Source organism: Pseudophryne corroboree, chromosome 2 (genome assembly GCF_028390025.1).
Source record: "Pseudophryne corroboree isolate aPseCor3 chromosome 2, aPseCor3.hap2, whole genome shotgun sequence".
In the NCBI taxonomy this organism is placed as follows: Eukaryota; Metazoa; Chordata; class Amphibia; order Anura; family Myobatrachidae; genus Pseudophryne; species Pseudophryne corroboree.
This window is the reverse complement of record NC_086445.1, coordinates 480,544,063-480,566,392: the sequence shown is the minus strand read 5'-3', so window position 1 is coordinate 480,566,392 and position 22,330 is coordinate 480,544,063. Positions and strand designations below refer to the sequence as shown.

The 22,330-nt window shown below is 43.9% G+C and overlaps 1 protein-coding gene across 2 annotated transcripts in view; it reads right to left on the bottom strand.

Annotated features, from left to right (window-relative positions):
* LOC135029510 (multidrug and toxin extrusion protein 2-like) overlaps window positions 1-22,330 on the bottom strand; it is a 220,671-nt gene that overhangs the window by 55,910 nt on the left and 142,431 nt on the right. For both annotated transcript variants that reach the window (XM_063953858.1, XM_063953859.1), the window contains exons 11-12: window positions 14,303-14,372; window positions 14,079-14,211 (exon numbers count right to left, since the gene is read on the bottom strand). In XM_063953858.1, coding sequence (XP_063809928.1) covers window positions 14,079-14,211; window positions 14,303-14,372 — 203 coding nt within the window. The remainder of the gene's footprint in view (window positions 1-14,078; window positions 14,212-14,302; window positions 14,373-22,330) is intronic.

Sequence of the window (22,330 nt, the reverse complement as noted above, 5' to 3'; positions counted from 1 at the left end):
ACATTGTAACACTGCCGTGTGCCGCCTGTCAGACAGTACAGGAGCACACAGCCGATCAGGAGGGTGCTACAACGTAGCGCTCCCTGATTGGCTGAAGAAACCCACTTAGACATCAGTCAGAGTGGGTTTCTGGCATTCGGGGAAAGGAGTCCCATGTGAAAACATGGGGCCCCTTTCAGTTCATGGCTCGGCTCTCCGTTTTGTTATTTTATTCAAGTACCTGGATTACAAATGGTTGCCCCGAGGACCCTGGGACCCGGGATCTGGTGAGTAGAATTTTTTCAATAGGTACCCCTTGGATTCTACTGGAGAAGAGGACAGACCCTCGTGTGAACATAAGGTAAGTATGTATGTATGTTTGTGTGCATGTATGTAATAAATCTTTACTTTCACGGTGTGTGTGTCTTGTCTTTTTTTGGGTATTTTTTTAGTAATAGTACTACAGGTACCAGCGGGCCCGTTTTTCCGCCGCATGCTGGTACTTGTGGTTCTCCAAGTACCAGCATGCGGGGGAGGCTTGCTGGGCCTTGTAGTACTGCTACTAAAAACAATATCTTTTCATTATCACAAAAGGCTATCAGCCCCCCCATCCGCAGCCCATTGGATGGGGGGACAGCCTCGGGCTTCACCCCTGGCCCTTGGGTGGCTGGGGGGGGGGACCCCTTGATTGAAGGGGTCCCCACTCCCCCAGGGTACCCCGGCCAGGGGTGACTAGTTGGATTTTTGATGCCACGGCCGCAGGGCACTATATAAAAGTGACCCCCGGCTGTGGCATTATCTGTCCAGCTAGTGGAGCCCGGTGCTGGTTTTAAAAATACGGGGGACCCCTACTCTTTTTGTCCCCCGTATTTTTGGAACCAGGACCAGGCGCAGAGCCCGATGCTGGTTGCTTAAATATGGGGGAACCCCTGTCATTTTATTCCCCATATTTCTGCAACCAGGATCGGCTCAAAGAGCCCGAGGCTGGTTATGCTTAGGAGGGGGGACCCCACGCAATTTTTTTCGAGAAAATAATCACTTTCCCACCCCTTCCCACTGATATACATGCACGGATCTCATGGATCCGTGCATGCCTATACAATCACGGTAAAAAAAAGCAGGTCTGTTTTTTTTAAGCACTTTTTTACGAGTTGTAATTTTTCACGGCAGTGTTTGGTTTTTTTTTGCTTTGCACTTCTTAGTAAATTACCGAGATTCATAGTTAAACAGCCGCGTTTTGACCGATGGTGTATTCATTCGTAATTTTTTTGTTGGACTTCCAAAAAATTACGAATGCCCTCATCACTGCCGTGATTATTGCTTAGTAAATTACCGAGATGACACTTTGATGAAAAAACGGCATCTCGGTCAAAATCGGGACCTTAGTAAATTTACCCCATAGATGGGACCAAGGGACATATAGTAAGGAATCACAAGCCATATAGAAAACACAGATTTGGCTAATGGGAAGAACAAAACAAATGCAACATTACCCTTTGACAAAACTTGCTGGGGTTAAGATGGGGCCTCTAAACTTTTGCTTATTTTTCCTAGCAGAAATGGCCCCTGATTAACTTAACAGGAGCTTTGTTAGATATGATATACATATAATGTGCTCCCGCTCAGGAAGTACAAAGTATGTTAGACACCCACGAAGACTAATGTTAAATTTATCTGTTCTAGATTCATGTCCATCACAGGTAGAGGAAATTATCTCACAGATACCGGGTTCCCTATGAACTTAGGATGGACAGGACACTGGATTGATGGCTGGGATAGTCCCAATAGCGATACAACAAACACAGAATTTTTTTAAGGGGAGTAGACCAAGTAGAGAGTCACTTCCCCGAAATGCCCAATCCAGTTGTCAAATTTTTAAAAAATCTTCTCCACCTCTACAAACTCATCTGTCACCAACCTCTATTCTGTTTCTCCACAGTTTCCTCTTCATCTTTTGCGTTCACACAGGGTGGTACAATACATGGACCCGATTACAGTTCAAACACTACATGCCTAATTGGTCCTTCAGAGTTCTGCCTGAACCCAGTATATCTCACCAGCACGATAACACCAGTATTACTGCAGTGTGCCTTGTCATGCACAAAGGGTGGAGGAAGGATGAGAATACTGGTGAAGGGAGATTTTGTATAGACACTGATATGCCTGTTGGTGAACCTGACATTTTTCTTTTTCATTTTCTCCTTCTTTCTCTCCTCTAGAGATGTTTTTTTTTTTGAGTTATGCTTATGATACTCTACATTGCAAACACACAACAGTTAAATTAAGATACAAATTTGTGTTCCCTACAGGAAAAGGAGGTCTGGAAGTCGAAGGGGTATGGTTAGGAGTCCCCAGGACTCTGGAGAGATGGACAAGGTAAGCCAGTGGCCCCCAGAGCATATCTCCCAAGCCTAGCTGAGGCGGCATACTCACCTAGGGTAAGGAAGGTATGTGCAAGCTGGTAAGAGCCTACTGGAGTGCACCAGGGTACTCTTCTCATGCATGTAAGAAAGCAATGACATGTCTTACTTGCTTGAGGAAGAATATTGGTAAGGCAATACCAACAAAGGCATCCCATATCCCTCCTGCAGATGGACCTTTTCAGGTAATACAAATCGACTTCGTACAGTTAACACCCCTTAGGAATTATTGTTATGTATTGATGTGCACTGATGTTTTCTCAAACTGGGTAGAGGCATTTCTTGCCGCCACGGATGCTGCTTTGTTTATCGCAAAGAAAAAATTGCGCAGAAATTTGTGTGTAGATAATGGTACACCTAGGAATAGGAGCAAAGCTTGAAACTGGACTATTGTGATCATAGATACTGCCACTAGTATTATGTAGCATCGGAACCACTCCCAGATCTTCACTTAACAAATCACCCTGTTCGAAATTTTTGTTTTGTTTTTGGTTTTTGTGTCTTTTTGTTTTTTTGGAAGACAACCTCATGTCATGATTGATCTGCACAATGATCAGAAATACACCAATGAGGTGGCAGTACAGTACCTTATTGAGATGAGCCAACATTTGAGAACTTGACAAAAGAACTTGAAACTGTTGATTCCTGGTATGCCAAATACTGTCTTGATTGTGAACCAAGAGACTGTGTGATTGTTTTTGCGCTCAGGTTGCCTAATAGACAGGTGGGAAGGACCATACCAAGTTTTGTTGAGAGCACTATCCCAGTGAAAGTAGCCGAGAGAGAGACTTGGGTCCACGATTCCCATTGCAGGAAAGTCGGTAGTCCGGAAGGAACTCGTAAATGGAGTGAGATCGCAAAAGTATCACCAGAGAGTCTGTTCCGTGAAGACTGAGAGGAGGCACTGTTGAACACTACCTGAGCGTACTAAAGTATTACAGAAAGACCAGTCATTGTAATTGATTTGCTATGAACAAGAGTTGTTTTGTTCTATTTCTCTTTTGTCTCTTTCTCGCTGACAAACATTTTTTTTCAGGACATTCTAATTTTTGTGAGGTTTTCCATGAGGAGTCGAGTGTGGGACTGGAACTGGTTCTGGAGGAAGGAGTGATTTCCTTATAGGATCCCAGGATTAGCCGACCAGTTTGTTAAAGCCACAGAAAAATCAAAGGTCTAGTAGTTACGGAGTTCGGAGGTAACGTGATAGGCTATTGTCTGAGGAATACTGTATTTTGTAGTTATTGTGACTCCATATTTGAAGATGAGAGCATCCAGAGATGTCAGTCTAGCAATAAGGTGACAGACATCCCTTGAGTGATTACCACTCACTAGTGGGTAAGGTCTTAAACCAAGTGGAATGTTGGATGTGCTCACAGGTACCTCTAAGACGAAAAGATGCAGGATTAGTGCTATATTTTTTTTAGCGATAGCTGAGGTACTTGAATTACACGGAAGGGTGAGGGGACCAGTGGACAAAGAATATAATATAACTAGACCCCCTAGCCTTAAGATCCACCAGTACCATAGATAAATCCTTGGTATGTTTAAATCTCACCAATTTCAGGAAATTGGGATGTAATCAGGAACAATTAGACAATGGCTATTCACACATAGCAGATAAAGAGCTCATTAATATGTGTGGAAGAAAGGTTTATGAGTGGCTCTCCCCGAACTCCGAAGGTTTATGTTATTTAGGAAGGACACTACTTATAACCCTTGTTCAATGATTAAACAGACCTAGCATACGTTCCAGAAATGGAAACAATGTGCAGAAAATGATAGGAATATGTAAATCATGAAAATTTTATGTCACTTTCACAATTTGTTTGTGTTTTCTTCATCTACCCAGCAGAACCTCAATCGAATCCGAACATCAGTGTACGAAGATGTAGGTTCATGTATGTGTGAAATGTTCATTCAAATCAGACATTATAGGCCAAAGCACTGTCCCAGCATACTCTATAGGTTGAATGTTGTCCCACACCCAACCAGTGGTCCCGTGACCGCCGAGTGCATATAGAGGATGTCTCGTCCTCCTCCCTGTCTTCCCCAAATATAGTCAAATGTCTGATTTGCGAAATGAATACATACTTGTGTCTAGGTCACCGATTATTGTCTGAAATATTTTTCTTATGTTAATAATTTATGGCAGTTATTGTTTACTGCCAAAGGGTGGACTGTCAAAGTAAAAAATATTACATAGAGAGAACATACAGACTCCACACATTATGAGTTGCTATGCTTGCAAGTAGGCGCAGCGAGCACAGCAATATATGGTAACATATGCATTTACACAGACATGCCACAGAGATAGATTCGACACATATTTCAAACAGCACATAATTATAACATATCAAGCGCCAGACATCATAATGTTTTAAATGTATTTAATGGAATAACGTCATGTATGTGTATTATTGGAACGAAGCAAGATGGACATGTCGTATTTGGTATTAAAGCAACCATATTAATGTGTATATCAATTTGATGCCTGTTATTAAGTTGTAGCTCATTGCAACAAGTAGATATGATTAAATGTATGAAAGCTAAAGTCACTATTATTAGAACAATGGACATTACAAGCATGTGATGGACAGGAAACTCATGCCAGCCCTTTTGATGTCTTCAAGGTTTGCATATGAACTGACCAATGACTCATCATGAATGAGAAAGTTCCCTCCCCTAGGCTAGACACAAGAGATCTGTGCACGCCCCCAACTCTCAGTGTATTGCTGAAGAGACACACAGAAGCGTGCTTTTTCCCCTGGGTCCTGAGCGAGATGGAGTGTTGGTAATATTTTGCTTCTGTTAGCTGGAGTTGAGACACAGCTGAAGATGGAGGAACTGGAGCGATTATAAAGTACATTGAGGGAGATGGTGATGTATTACTGGCTGTGGCTGTATGTGAATTAGATTGTATTAACTGCTTACTGTATAAATTGTAACCATGTAACAATATATATATATATATATATATATATATATATATAATGTACATTGTGATATATTGAATACATATCCTTTTAATAACAAATATATATACATCAATGAGCTTTGGAACTCAGATAATGTGTGGGTGTATTGTTTTCTCTTATGGGATGCAGTGTTTTGCGATGTATAGCTCACAAACATAGCACATGGTAATAAGATGCGCAGGCGTCCACAATATACATTAGAGTGGGCATTTTAAATATTTGTTGGAAAGCAATTTGGCATTTACACAATGCTACCGTAATTACCCATACCACGCGCTAATACGCAGGATCGCATGAGCGGTCATACGCAACATGCGAATATGTGCACGCACGGCAGAACAAGTACGCGCACGGAGGCCATATGTGTTGAGTTTGTACGTGATGTGTGTACTGTAATATTTTCCGACTTCGACATCTGCCTTGCTGGAAACCAATCCCAGCAATCTGAAAACCTGCCTTGCTGGAAAGCCAATCCCAGCATTCCGAAAACCTGGCTTGCTGGAAAGCCAATCCCAGCATTCTGAAAAACCTGCCTTGCTGGAAAGCCAATCCCAGCATTCTGAAAACCTGCCTTGCTGGAAAGCCAATCCCAGCATTCTGAAAACCTGCCTTGCTGGAAAGCCAATCCCAGCAGTCTGAAAACTGCCTTGCTGGAAAGCCAATCCCAGCATTCTGTAAACCTGCCTTGCTGGAAAGCCAATCCCAGTATTCTGAAAACCTGCCATGCTGGTTCAGCCAATGCCAGCATTCTGAAAACCTGCCTTGCTGGTCCAGCCAATGCCAGCATTAAGAAAACCTGCCTTGCTAGTTCAGTCAATCCCAGTATTCTGAAAACCTGCTTCACTGGTCAAGACAAGCCCAGCGTTCTGTTTAAGCAGCTCCTGAACATTCATCCACCCAGTCGCTGGTTACCTTATCCCAGTGACATTCCGTTACTGGTGACACTCCAGCTATCTATTGCACTGGTGGGTCTCCTCACCAATGTTCCAGTACCCACATAGCTGGTCACCTTCTGCTTCCTCTCTCAGTCTTCTCAGCCAACTGCCACGTATGCATGTGAAGATCTTATATTAAGCCTGCACAATTCTGTCCTCAACTCTTAAGTTCAGACCCAGTGTCTAGTCCTAGTCCGGATTCACAAATAACCACAGCCTACTACGTGCAGAGGTGTAGCTAGGTGTAATGGTGCCCGGAGCAAGGGTATGTTTTGGCGCACCCTCCCCTAGACCTTGTGGAGCTCAGGGCAAAAGTTTCCTTTGGGTGCCCCCATGTCTAAATAAGGGACAGTGCAAGCCGAAAACAGACAACAAAAATATAGGGGTGTTGCCACAGAATAGTACCAATTCACATAACACCGCACAGTAGAGTCCCTTAAACACGTTCCGCCACACAGTATAGCCTCTTATACATGTTAACAGAAAAAAGTTTGTATGCGCTGAGCAGGGACGTGCAAATATAACCCTGATAATGGCAGCCACCTGGTAAGGAGGTAGCCGGCCTCCTTAAAATGAAACAACTGAAACAAATCACCAGATCGGCGCACAATATCAGTGATGTTGATAAAAAACAATTTATTACATAAAAACAAACTGATTAAAAGACCACAACAATACACAAAGCGTAAATGTGAGGTATTATAAACCTCTAATACAAACATGGAGTGTATAAATATATGAAAGGGACGCTGACAGATGGGAGAGCCAGTCTCTATAGAAAAGAATTAGTCTCTCACATATGTTCCATATCTGACAGTTCAAATAAAAATGAATATTGCCAAATTGTATAGTTAGCATCTATGACCATATGAAAGTGACCAGATTTAAATAGCTATTTCCTTGGAGCACATATGAATGATAGACCAACCGATTGCTGTTACTCACTGAGCCGTTGTAATCTCTTACTGCACGGGATGGGTAGTTGAAATCCGCTTATTATCACCCTGTGCATGGGTGAGACATCCGTCAGCGGTATGTTTAGATGAAAACCATTCCCTTCAGTACGGCACCGAGTGAGTGCGCCGGACCGTCGTGCAAATACCCCAGCTCAACTGAGCGGTGCCCAGCCGGGCAAGGTGTAGCAGTGTTCCAAGTGCAGGGGAAGTGTAAGTGAGATGATTAAATCGCAGGCTGAAGCATTCACCGGCAGCTTGTAACAGGCGGTTGGTGACGATGTCTATTATGCTCCTTAGGACACTTAGGTCAAAAGCGGCCCTTTCTTCTGTACCCTCAACGCGTTTCTCCGCACCTCAGGTGGCTTCTTTAAGAGGCAGAGTGTTCTTCTCTGAGCACTATTTTAATTCTTTTATACCTTGTCCCATTGTAATCATTAGGAACAGGTGTGTATGGAGGCTCAACAGGTGCATGGAAATCTTAGCCTTCATGCACAAGTACACGTGTCACAGAGTTTCTCATTAAACGTGGTCAAATTAAAAAAACATTTATAGATAATAAGATTCAATCATATAGCTCTCAGTTTATCATAAAAAAAACATATATAAAAGACCATTTCTGTTATGCGGACAGAATCATTATAATACCATAGAGTTACAGCTATACTAAAAATCCTTCTAGTAACTATGTAATTATAATTTAACAATCTCCAACACCTGAGTGGGGGAAAGAAATATATGGGCATGTGTGCACAAATGGTGGATTAGGTACTCAGTACTATTGTTAGCATAATTATAGTGGACATTAAGTTTATTATATCTTAATTTTATTCTTTATTTATGAACCTTTATTATAAGAAATTTTGTCATAAATGACACATGCGAAAAAACATATCTGCATGTCACATCCCTTAATATTGCTATCTTTAGGCACTCAAATCTTAGTGTTATAACATAGGACAATATAAACTACAAAGAGACTTAGTATATAAACATACAAAAAGAGAGATATGCATATTTTTATAGATTTAGAGACTAGTACCTTCATAATATTAACATGAAACTATTGTATTCATTCCTATATTCCCTATCTAAAAATGAGAATGGTTATGTGGGTCAGTGGCCAGACTGATGTGCAGAAAAGGAATCTGGCGTGTCACTAGCAGTATAGCGGCAGCGCCAGGTCCGCTCGCAGTCATGGTCTCAAGCCCAGCAGAACCACTCCATGGACAAAAAAAGTATAGATTAAGAAGGAGAACAACAAAACATAAAAGAAAGAGGATCTAGGGACCGATCTTAATAAATAATCTACACTTCAGTGAGAGAAATAAAGTTGAATAGGCTGAAACTGCTATATATGGTTAAATAAATTCAAGATCTATGGTTTTGTTCAACCCATGAGGTTTCAAAGTTTGTAGTTTCCAAATCCATGAAGCTTCTTGACGACATAAAGTTCTAAATCTATCTCCACCTCTAGGGGTAATCTTAATCTGTTCAAAACCAATTAGTTGGAGACAAGCAGGATTACTAGAATGGATTTCTGCATAGTGACGTGAAACACTATGATTCATATATCCCTTAAGGATATTCCTCCTGTGTTCCATAAAATGCAGCTTCAGTGCCCTAGTAGTTCGCCCTACATAGTACATCTGACACGAACAACGTAGCAGATAGACTACGAAATCTGTACTACAGTTAATAAAGGATTGTATCTTAAATTCTGTTTTTGAGCCAAACGGAGAAATATGTTTGATTTTATTAACCACATGAGTGCATGTAGTGCATCTATTGTGGTTGCATCTAAAAAAGCCCACAACTTTTGAGCCCACTAATGTGGGTTGTTCGCTCATTTCAGTATTTACAGGAGATCTCTTAAAGAAACTCGGAGCTAATATATTCCTAAGATTTTTAGCTTTTTTAAAAATAATCGTGGGATTTGCAGGGAGAGTGATACTTAATATTGGATCAGTCAACAGTAATTTATAGTTACGTTTAATTATACAAGAGATTTTATTTGCTTTTACATTAAATTTTGATTTGAAAGCCAAATTATATTGATTAATTTTTTGAGTTTTATTATCACTGTTAGTATTTTTACTTTTATTTTTATTATTATTATTAGTAGACCTAGGTTCCCCAATAACTGTTTCAATAGGTGGAGGGATATCTTGTGCTATAATAGTACATAAACCTTCATTCTCATTTGGGTCCACATTAGATGGTTGTGTATTGATAGTTTCTAAGATACTCCTCCTATCTAATGTTTGTGAATAGGCTATGGCCTCTTCTAATACATCCTCAGGGTAGTCACGTTTTCTCAGGGAGGTGATAAGTTCTTCAGCTTGTTCAGCAAAAGTACAGTCTAATGTGCAGTTACGTCTAATCCTAAACAGTTGACTTTTTGGTACATTATTAAGCCAGCCCTTTTTATGGTTGCTCGTATACGGGATATAACTGCAGGTGTCAACAGGTTTTTTATAGGATGACACCATCAGTTTTTCCTCTACCGCCTCCACCGTTACGTCCAGAAAATTAATTCGTGAAGGGTGGTGTGTGCAAGTGAAGGACAAACCATACTCATTGGTGTTTAAAAAATCCACAAAATTAATAACTGTGTTATCGTCCCCTTTCCAAATAAAAAACAGGTCATCGATATAGCGACAATAGAGGACCAGGTTCGCAGAGTATGGGCCCTCCCAGATCAATGTCTGTTCGAGGTCACCCATATAGATGTTAGCAAAGCTCGGTGCGAACCTGGTCCCCATCGCTGTACCGAGGACCTGTAAGTAGTGACAGTGATCAAATAAAAAGTGATTATGTGTCAAAATAAAATAAATAGCCGAAGTGATAAAATTGCGCTTCATCTCTGAGTCCATTCCGGATTTTATAAGAGCCTTATCAACAGCTTGCACACCTCTATCATGTGGGATATTGGTGTACAATGCTTGTACATCACAAGTGATCAGTTTGTAATCTTGGGTCCATTTATGACCTTCCACAAGTTTGATAAATTCAGTAGTATCACGGATATGAGATCTCAGAGATGTCGCGCATGGTTGTAAAAAGTGATCAACGTAATAGGATAAATTAGACGTAAGAACCCCTATCCCCGAAATAATAGGTCGCCCCGGGGGTTCGTGAAGTGTTTTGTGGATTTTGGGAAGGTGATAGTAAGTCGGGACGATTGGGTGGAGGGGGTAGAGGAAGTTAAACTCCTCCTGAGCAATCACACCATCACTTTTAGCAGTTTCCAATAGGGTTTTTAGTTCCAGCTGGTATTTACGGGAGGGATCCTGAGCCAACACTTGATAAAATGTTACATCAAGTAGTTGGCGTCTAGCCTCTTTTAAATAGTCACAAGTGTCTTGAATCACTAATCCCCCCCCCCTTATCGGCAGGCTTAATCGTGATTGTCGTATCAGTGGCCAACTGTTTAAGGATCTTCCTTTCTTCACTAGTTAGATTATACAAACAGGGGGGTATTTTACTGTCACATAGCAACCGAAAATCATGTGAGGATTTATTATAGAAAGTTTCAATAGCGCTTGTCTTATGTTGTAACGGATAAAATTGGGATTTATTTTTAAATCTAGATTGTGAAGTATTATGAATATCAAACGTGAGGATCTCTGATGTGAACTGAGATTCACTCACTGCGCTTTCTATGAGTAACTCATTTAGTATATTAAGACCTGATTGATCATCTCTATCTAGGATGACTTGTGTTCCAACTCCAGAATTCTTTTTAGTGGAAGCAAAAAACCTCTCTCTACATAGACTCCTAACATACCTATTGAGTTCTATAAAAAGTTCAAAGAAATTTGGCTTTGAAGTAGGGGCAAAGTTCATTCCCTTAGCTAATATCTTAATCTCCGACTGGTTTAAGGGTTTGGAAGAGAGGTTAAAAACCGCATCGGCACCTAATGGAACCTCTGATTCTTTCTTCCTCCCCCTCTGTCCCCCTCGTCTTCCTCTTCTTGTTCTCTTGCCCTTTTTGGAGTCCCTGACAGGGGTTCGTATCGGTTGTGATGTTGGAAGTGAGAGAGGGGAACATGGTTCCCTAATCTCTGATTTGGGTCTAAAAAAGACTCCTGATGAGATTTAGACTCATAATTGGATTTAGTATAATAATTAGGGTATCTTTTCTCCCATTTAGTATGGCGAACTTCCCTCCACCCAGGTGATGATGAGGGATATGTGCGGGGTTTTCTCATTTGATTTCTACCACGATAAAAGTACCGTTCAGTGGACCTAGGGGAATTAAATTCATCCCTACCCATGTCTTTTGTTCGAGCATTAATCTGAGATTTCCCTTGTTTGGGTTTTGAAGGGGTATAGGATTTATCACGTCTCTGGTTTTTAGAGAAACTTCTTACACGATCTGATTGGTAATCCAATAGATCTCTTGTAAATTTATTTTCTTTTCTCTCAATAATCTCTCGTACATGTTACTCTGCAGCTTCTAATGCAGAGAGAGGTGCTAAAGCAGCAGCAGCTGGTTCAGAGAGAGATGCTACAGCATCAATGTAGAGAGTGGTGTTACAACAGCCAGAAAAAAGGGAGGTGTTGCAGCAGCCAGGGCAGAGAGAGGTGCTGCAGCAGCGGGTACAGAAAGAGGTGCTGCAGCAGCTGGGACAGAAAGAGGTTCTGCAGCAATGGGGGCAGAGAGTGATGCTGAAGGACAGAAGTAACCCTGCTGTACAGCTACAAGCAGTGAGACATATAAAGAAGGCGGCAGAGGTGTCAGTGCCTCCAGCTATCGCCTCTGGCTTGCACTGTTCCCTACCTAGTCTCCGAGTCTAAGTCATTGTGCACTCCTCTGCTTCTCCTCCTCCTGCTCTGTGGCTGCCTGTACAGTGGCCTGCGGTATAGCAGGTGACGGGTGGGAAGGTGGGTCAGGCGATGGCGCCCCCTATAACTTTTTCAGCGCCCGAAGCTCGTGCTCCACCGGAGCCACCCTCGCTACACCCCTGACTACATGGTAGAAGCTTGTTATACTAGCTGCTTTCCATATGGATGTCATTTCATTGGTTTGCCCAGTAGGGAATAAGTGATGATTCCATAGAGGTATTAGTGGTGAAGGATAGTATGATAGATGGAGACATTGCTGATGATGGGCCTAATTCTGAATTGGTAGCAAAGCAAAAAAAAAAAAAAAAGAGCGACTTTGAGACAAACTATTTAGCAATGCAGAGTGTGCAAATACATGTATTTATTTGTTTTGCCTGCAGCGTAAAAACTGGCTGCTTTGCATGTAGCCCACAAATGCGGGACAACTTTATTTTTACACTGCAATTTAGATTTGAGCTCAACTTTCTCAAATCTAAATCTCTCTGAACATTTTACATCTGCACCACCTGCAGTGCAACATTGTTTGACCAAGGTGGAAAGTTATTTGTCTATTTAACTTTCCTTCTAACTCAGAATCAGACCTGCTGTCTGTAAGGTTAGTGCTACTATACAATGTGCCATTTTTGCTATCTATTATTATTACAGGTTGAGTATCCCATATCAAAATATTCCGAAATACGGAATATTCCGAAATACGGACTTTTTTGAGTGAGAGTGAGATAGGGAAACCTTTGTTTTCTATTGGCTCAATGTACACAAACTTTGTTTAATACACAAAGTTATTAAAAATATTGTATTAAATGACCTTTAGGCTGTGTGTATGAGGTGTATATGAAACATAAATGAGTTGTGTGAATGTAGACACACTTTGTTTAATGCACAAAGTTATAAAAAATATTGGCTAAAATGACCTTCAGGCTGTGTGTATAAGGTGTATATGTAACATAAATGCATTCTGTGCTTAGACTTAGGTCCCATCACCATGATATCTCATTATGGTATGCAATTATTCCAAAATACGGAAAAATCCGATATCCAAAATACTTCTGGTCCCAAGCGTTTTGGATAAGGGATACTCAACCTGTACTACATTATTATTATTATTATTATACATACCAACATTAAGTAGTTTGGAATCTGGAAAGACTAGCCTCTTCTGAAAAGGCAATATAGTAGTGTCAGATTGAGGGATATAGTTATGACACACTGTTAATGTGCTACCAACTTAACTCCTCCAAATATACCCATGTACAGATGTGTGCTCATACATCTTTTCTGCAGTCGTGCCAAACAGCCCCTCTTGGCACGACAGGTTGCCTGAGAATCTTCTAGCATCAGGCGTCTTTATTGCAGAAAATGCATATTTGTGGGTCACTCTGACCCGATCACTTTCTGCAGTTTATCACAGCGTAGCGATCGGGTCGGGACTGCGCATGTGCCGGCGCATGCGTTCCCCAGCAATCGCCTCTGCCTGATTGACAGGCAGAGGTAGTCGCTGGGCGGGAGTGGGCGGCACAGCGGCGTTTGGCCGCTGTGTTAAATTTAGCACAGCTACGATCAACTTGGAATGACTCCCTTAGTCACAACACTATGCAACTAGGACGCACGAAGAGACTGTGCTGATTAATTTGTTACATGCATAATATAGTAATGAATAGTCTCTACTATTTTATTCATGAATTGTGAACAAACTTGCATAAACCTGGCCTTTGTTTGTTATTTTCACTGTTTATATTAAAAGGAAATTCTAAAGGCTTTTTACTTCAGCGCGACAAAGAGTGGAATTACACTGAAAACAAAATTAAGCAGATTGTAGCATGATATTTCTAAAAATGTAAATATCACCAGCAAGGCCAGGTCACAGCTGGAGCAGAACGGGAAAATACTCTTATTTTGACCAGTTTTTCCATGTACACAGTTATATAAATGTGCCCCATTGTATGCTAAAGCAACTACTGTCCATACCTACTACTCCAAGCTTCGCTGCAAACATCAGTGATATTCCTATCGGTAAGCCCAGAAGGTAATACCCAACAGCATTTGTAATTGCTCCAATCTTTTGCTTTCCAGCTCCTCGTAATATTCCACCACAGGAGTTCTAGAAGAAAAGATAATGTGTGAACTTAGAATAGTCAAGTATAGGTAAACAAGTGACATACAGTAGATGTATATATACATACAGTACTTACAGATACAACATCAAATAGCTGAAATGTAGCAAAAAGGAGCATAAGACGGGAAACCAATGCAGCAATTTCTCTATAAATGAAATAACATTTTATTACAACTCACTATAAAACCAACAACGAAAAGCTTTTTTTTTCCATCAATACTCTATACATTTGATAAACCAAAGTTTTAAAATAGCATTATTAGGGAAAATAAATGATATGCATCTCCAACGTACTGCAAGCGACAATAATTTATTAAAACAGCACATACCTGTAAAAAATCCAATATTGACAAGTGGAAAGCAACGTTTTTAACTCGTAGGTTTATATGAATGTAATTATGGTTACTTTGCGTAACTTCAGGGAATAAGGTGGCTGTAAAGTATATCAGTTTACAAGTACCTCCTCTCAGGTTTGTGAGCCCTTCTGGTGTCTCCGCTCCATGGGGACAGGGTTGCACTGTTACAGAAAAAGCCTTTTGCCAGTCAGTATTCCCAGAAGAAACCTGGAGTATTGGAGTATAAAGTGCTGCTGAATCGCTCCATAGCCAGGCAAAGCAGTATCACATTTGTTTTTACTGACGCATGTGTGCACTAACTGCACTTTTTTCAAAGACTGGGAATACTTACTGTAAAAGGACTTTGGTTTTCTATGATGGTGCAATCCTGCAAACATGGACTGAAGACGCTGGAGAGGTTCAGAAACCTGAGATGAGGTACTTATAAACTGACATTGGCGTTTCTATAATGGATGCAATGTGTGCGGTGCACGCAGGCCCATGGGTCCAGGCAGCCCTGTAACTAGGTGTGTGCAGAAGGGGCATTGCCCACAGCGCACACCTAGTTAGAGCGCATTTTCCCCCTGCGCTCCCGCGCCCTCTCTTGACCTGCTCTGAAGCCGCTGCATCCGGGTTACCCGCTGCGGCCGGAGAAGAGCCGCTTCCGCCGGGGGTGGAGAGCCGCTGCCTCCGGGTTACCCGCTGCGGCCGGAGAAGAGCCGCTTCCGCCGGGGGGAGAGCCGCTGCTTCCGCCGTGGGGGGGGGGGAAAGTCACTGCAACCTGGAGAGAGCCGCTGCCTCCGTTATCCACTGCTGACGGGGAAGAGCCGCTGCCTCCAGGAGAGAAGCGCTGCTGCGGGGGAAGAGCTGCTGCCGCCGGGAGGGAGTCGCTGCTGCGGGGGGAGAGCCACTTGCACCAGGTGAGAGAGCTCAGCCACTCAGCTACAGATGTGGTTGAAAATAAAAAGTGGTCGCTGTCTGCCATAATGTGTAATAAGGGGACGCTGTCTGCCATAATGTGTAATAAGGGGACGCTGTCTGCCATAATGTGTAATAAGGGGACGCTGTCTGCTGTAATGTGTAAGAAGGGGACGCTGTCTGCCGTAATGTGTAAGAAGGGGACGCTGTCTGCCGTAATGTGTAAGAAGGGGACGCTGTCTGCCGTAATGCGCTGTCTGCCGTAATGTGTAAGAAGGGGACGCTGTCTGCCGTAATGTGTAAGAAGGGGACGCTGTCTGCAGTAATGTGTAAGAAGGGGACGCTGTCTGCCGTAACGTGTAAGAAGGGGACGCTGTCTGCCGTAACGTGTAAGAAGGGGACGCAGTCTGCCGGAATGTGTAAGAAGGGGACGCTGTCTGCCGTAATGTGTAAGAAGGGGACGCTGTATGCCGTAATGTGTAATAAAGGGAAGCTGTCTGCCGTAATGTGTAAAGAAGGGGATGCTGTCCGCCGTAATGTGTAAAAAAGGGGAATCTGTCCGCCGTAATGTGTAAAAAAGGGGAATCTGTCCGCCATAATGTCTAAAAGGGTCTCTACCTGGTGTAGTGGCGCTACTGTGCGGCATAATAATGGAGACTACTGTGCACCGTTATATGAATTGGTATTATTTTGTGGCCACACCGCTTCCCCATGAAGCCACGCCTCTATATTTTTTGCGCACGTCTACGGCGCGCACTGCCCCTGTTTTGCATGGGGGGGGAGGGGGCGCCGATGCCTTTTCTTGCACACAGCGCTAAAATGTCTAGTTACGGCACTGGGTCCAGGGGGGCCCACACTGCACCCACTTTTTATTACTTACCATTTAAGAGCCCCGCGTTAACACTGCAACTGCACAAAATTCACTGGCAAAGTGGGCGCACACACATGCGCAGTAGTAATTAGTCTCCGCAACATGGTGGGTGCCATGTTTCTGGAGACCTGTGCATGCGCAGTAGGCTCTGGAACAATGTCAGAGTCTACTGCTCTGTGGAGAGGACGGGGCCCTGTTAAAACTAGAGATGAGCGGGTTCGGTTTCTCTGAATCCGAACCCGCCAGAACTTCATGTTTTTTTTCACGGGTCCGAGCGACTCGGATCTTCCCGCCTTGCTCGGTTAACCCGAGCGCGCCCGAACGTCATCATGACGCTGTCGGATTCTCGCGAGGCTCGGATTCTATCGCGAGACTCGGATTCTATATAAGGAGCCGCGCGTCGCCGCCATTTTCACACGTGCATTGAGATTGATAGGGAGAGGACGTGGCTGGCGTCCTCTCCGTTTAGAATAGATTAGAGAGACACTTGATTTACTAATTTTGGGGAGCATTAGGAGTACTCAGTACAGTGCAGAGTTTTGCTGATAGTGACCAGTGACCACCAGTTTTATTTATAATCCGTTCTCTGCCTGAAAAAAGCGATACACAGCACACAGTGACTCAGTCACATACCATATCTGTGTGCACTGCTCAGGCTCAGGCCAGTGTGCTGCATCATCTATTATCTATATATAATATTATATATATCTGTCTGACTGCTCAGCTCACACAGCTTATAATTGTGGGGGAGACTGGGGAGCACTACTGCAGTGCCAGTTATAGGTTATAGCAGGAGCCAGGAGTACATAATATATTATATAGTGAGTGACCACCAGACACACAGTGCAGTTTATTTAATATATCCGTTCTCTGCCTGAAAAAAGCGATACACACAGTGACTCAGTCAGTCACATACCATATCTGTGTGCACTGCTCAGGCTCAGGCCAGTGTGCTGCATCATCTATATATATTATATATCTGTCTGACTGCTCAGCTCACACAGCTTATAATTGTGGGGGAGACTGGGGAGCACTACTGCAGTGCCAGTTATAGGTTATAGCAGGAGCCAGGAGTACATAATATTATATTAAAATTAAACAGTGCACACTTTTGCTGCAGGAGTGCCACTGCCAGTGTGACTAGTGACCAGTGACCTGACCACCAGTATATATAATATTAGTAGTATACTATCTCTTTATCAACCAGTCTATATTAGCAGCAGACACAGTACAGTGCGGTAGTTCACGGCTGTGGCTACCTCTGTGTCGGCACTCGGCAGCCCGTCCATAATTGTATATACCACCTAACCGTGGTTTTTTTTTCTTTCTTTATACATACATACTAGTTACGAGTATACTATCTCTTTATCAACCAGTCTATATATTAGCAGCAGACACAGTACAGTGCGGTAGTTCACGGCTGTGGCTACCTCTGTGTCGGCACTCGGCAGCCCGTCCATAATTGTATATACCACCTAACCGTGGTTTTTTTTTCTTTCTTTATACATACATACTAGTTACGAGTATACTATCTCTTTATCAACCAGTCTATATTAGCAGCAGACACAGTACAGTGCGGTAGTTCACGGCTGTGGCTACCTCTGTGTCGGCACTCGGCAGCCCGTCCATAATTGTATACTAGTATCCAATCCATCCATCTCCATTGTTTACCTGAGGTGCCTTTTAGTTGTGCCTATTAAAATATGGAGAACAAAAATGTTGAGGTTCCAAAATTAGGGAAAGATCAAGATCCACTTCCACCTCGTGCTGAAGCTGCTGCCACTAGTCATGGCCGAGACGATGAAATGCCAGCAACGTCGTCTGCCAAGGCCGATGCCCAATGTCATAGTACAGAGCATGTCAAATCCAAAACACCAAATATCAGTAAAAAAAGGACTCCAAAACCTAAAATAAAATTGTCGGAGGAGAAGCGTAAACTTGCCAATATGCCATTTACCACACGGAGTGGCAAGGAACGGCTGAGGCCCTGGCCTATGTTCATGGCTAGTGGTTCAGCTTCACATGAGGATGGAAGCACTCAGCCTCTCGCTAGAAAAATGAAAAGACTCAAGCTGGCAAAAGCAGCACAGCAAAGAACTGTGCATTCTTCGAAATCCCAAATCCACAAGGAGAGTCCAATTGTGTCGGTTGCGATGCCTGACCTTCCCAACACTGGACGTGAAGAGCATGCGCCTTCCACCATTTGCACGCCCCCTGCAAGTGCTGGAAGGAGCACCCGCAGTCCAGTTCCTGATAGTCAGATTGAAGATGTCAGTGTTGAAGTACACCAGGATGAGGAGGATATGGGTGTTGCTGGCGCTGGGGAGGAAATTGACCAGGAGGATTCTGATGGTGAGGTGGTTTGTTTAAGTCAGGCACCCGGGGAGACACCTGTTGTCCGTGGGAGGAATATGGCCGTTGACATGCCAGGTGAAAATACCAAAAAAATCAGCTCTTCGGTGTGGAGGTATTTCACCAGAAATGCGGACAACAGGTGTCAAGCCGTGTGTTCCCTTTGTCAAGCTGTAATAAGTAGGGGTAAGGACGTTAACCACCTCGGAACATCCTCCCTTATACGTCACCTGCAGCGCATTCATAATAAGTCAGTGACAAGTTCAAAAACTTTGGGTGACAGCGGAAGCAGTCCACTGACCAGTAAATCCCTTCCTCTTGTAACCAAGCTCACGCAAACCACCCCACCAACTCCCTCAGTGTCAATTTCCTCCTTCCCCAGGAATGCCAATAGTCCTGCAGGCCATGTCACTGGCAATTCTGACGAGTCCTCTCCTGCCTGGGATTCCTCCGATGCATCCTTGCGTGTAACGCCTACTGCTGCTGGCGCTGCTGTTGTTGCCGCTGGGAGTCGATGGTCATCCCAGAGGGGAAGTCGTAAGCCCACTTGTACTACTTCCAGTAAGCAATTGACTGTTCAACAGTCCTTTGCGAGGAAGATGAAATATCACAGCAGTCATCCTACTGCAAAGCGGATAACTGAGTCCTTGACAACTATGTTGGTGTTAGACGTGCGTCCGGTATCCGCCGTTAGTTCACAGGGAACTAGACAATTTATTGAGGCAGTGTGCCCCCGTTACCAAATACCATCTAGGTTCCACTTCTCTAGGCAGGCGATACCGAGAATGTACACGGACGTCAGAAAAAGACTCACCAGTCTCCTAAAAAATGCAGTTGTACCCAATGTCCACTTAACCACGGACATGTGGACAAGTGGAGCAGGGCAGGGTCAGGACTATATGACTGTGACAGCCCACTGGGTAGATGTATGGACTCCCGCCGCAAGAACAGCAGCGGCGGCACCAGTAGCAGCATCTCGCAAACGCCAACTCTTTCCTAGGCAGGCTACGCTTTGTATCACCGCTTTCCAGAATACGCACACAGCTGAAAACCTCTTACGGCAACTGAGGAAGATCATCGCGGAATGGCTTACCCCAATTGGACTCTCCTGTGGATTTGTGGCATCGGACAACGCCAGCAATATTGTGTGTGCATTAAATATGGGCAAATTCCAGCACGTCCCATGTTTTGCACATACCTTGAATTTGGTGGTGCAGAATTTTTAAAAAAACGACAGGGGCGTGCAAGAGATGCTGTCGGTGGCCAGAAAAATTGCGGGACACTTTCGGCGTACAGGCACCACGTACAGAAGACTGGAGCACCACCAAAAACTACTGAACCTGCCCTGCCATCATCTGAAGCAAGAAGTGGTAACGAGGTGGAATTCAACCCTCTATATGCTTCAGAGGTTGGAGGAGCAGCAAAAGGCCATTCAAGCCTATACAATTGAGCACGATATAGTAGGTGGAATGCACCTGTCTCAAGTGCAGTGGAGAATGATTTCAACGTTGTGCAAGGTTCTGATGCCCTTTGAACTTGCCACACGTGAAGTCAGTTCAGACACTGCCAGCCTGAGTCAGGTCATTCCCCTCATCAGGCTTTTGCAGAAGAAGCTGGAGGCATTGAAGAAGGAGCTAAAAGGGAGCGATTCCGCTAGGCATGTGGGACTTGTGGATGCAGCCCTTAATTCGCTTAACAAGGATTCACGGGTGGTCAATCTGTTGAAATCAGAGCACTACATTTTGGCCACCGTGCTCGATCCTAGATTTAAAGCCTACCTTGGATCTCTCTTTCCGGCAGACACAGGTCTGCTGGGGTTGAAAGACCTGCTGGTGACAAAATTGTCAAGTCAAGCGGAACGCGACCTGTCAACATCTCCTCCTTCACATTCTCCCGCAACTGGGGGTGCGAGGAAAAGGCTCAGAATTCCGAGCCCACCCGCTGGCGGTGATGCAGGGCAGTCTGGAGCGACTGCTGATGCTGACATCTGGTCCGGACTGAAGGACCTGACAACGATTACGGACATGTCGTCTACTGTCACTGCATATGATTCTCTCAACATTGATAGAATGGTGGAGGATTATATGAGTGACCGCATCCAAGTAGGCACGTCACACAGTCCGTACTTATACTGGCAGGAAAAAGAGGCAATTTGGAGGCCCTTGCACAAACTGGCTTTATTCTACCTAAGTTGCCCTCCCACAAGTGTGTACTCCGAAAGAGTGTTTAGTGCCGCCGCTCACCTTGTCAGCAATCGGCGTACGAGGTTACATCCAGAAAATGTGGAGAAGATGATGTTCATTAAAATGAATTATAATCAATTCCTCCGCGGAGACATTGACCAGCAGCAATTGCCTCCACAAAGTACACAGGGAGCTGAGATGGTGGATTCCAGTGGGGACGAATTGATAATCTGTGAGGAGGGGGATGTACACGGTGATATATCGGAGGGTGAAGATGAGGTGGACATCTTGCCTCTGTAGATCCAGTTTGTGCAAGGAGAGATTAATTGCTTCTTTTTTGGGGGGGGTCCAAACCAACCCGTCATATCAGTCACAGTCGTGTGGCAGACCCTGTCACTGAAATGATGGGTTGGTTAAAGTGTGCATGTCCTGTTTTGTTTATACAACATAAGGGTGGGTGGGAGGGCCCAAGGACAATTCCATCTTGCACCTCTTTTTTCTTTTCTTTTTCTTTGCATCATGTGCTGATTGGGGAGGGTTTTTTGGAAGGGACATCCTGCGTGACACTGCAGTGCCACTCCTAGATGGGCCCGGTGTTTGTGTCGGCCACTAGGGTCGCTAATCTTACTCACACAGTCAGCTACCTCATTGCGCCTCTTTTTTTCTTTGCGTCATGTGCTGTTTGGGGAGGGTTTTTTGGAAGGGACATCCTGCGTGACACTGCAGTGCCACTCCTAGATGGGCCCGGTGTTTGTGTCGGCCACTAGGGTCGCTAATCTTACTCACACAGCTACCTCATTGCGCCTCTTTTTTTCTTTGCGTCATGTGCTGTTTGGGGAGGGTTTTTTGGAAGGGACATCCTGCGTGACACTGCAGTGCCACTCCTAGATGGGCCCGGTGTTTGTGTCGGCCACTAGGGTCGCTAATCTTACTCACACAGCTACCTCATTGCGCCTCTTTTTTTCTTTGCGTCATGTGCTGTTTGGGGAGGGTTTTTTGGAAGGGCCATCCTGCGTGACACTGCAGTGCCACTCCTAGATGGGCCCGGTGTTTGTGTCGGCCACTAGGGTCGCTAATCTTACTCACACAGCTACCTCATTGCGCCTCTTTTTTTCTTTGCGTCATGTGCTGTTTGGGGAGGGTTTTTTGGAAGGGACATCCTGCGTGACACTGCAGTGCCACTCCTAGATGGGCCCGGTGTTTGTGTCGGCCACTAGGGTCGCTTATCTTACTCACACAGCGACCTCGGTGCAAATTTTAGGACTAAAAATAATATTGTGAGGTGTGAGGTATTCAGAATAGACTGAAAATGAGTGTAAATTATGGTTTTTGAGGTTAATAATACTTTGGGATCAAAATGACCCCCAAATTCTATGATTTAAGCTGTTTTTTAGTGTTTTTTGAAAAAAACACCCGAATCCAAAACACACCCGAATCCGACAAAA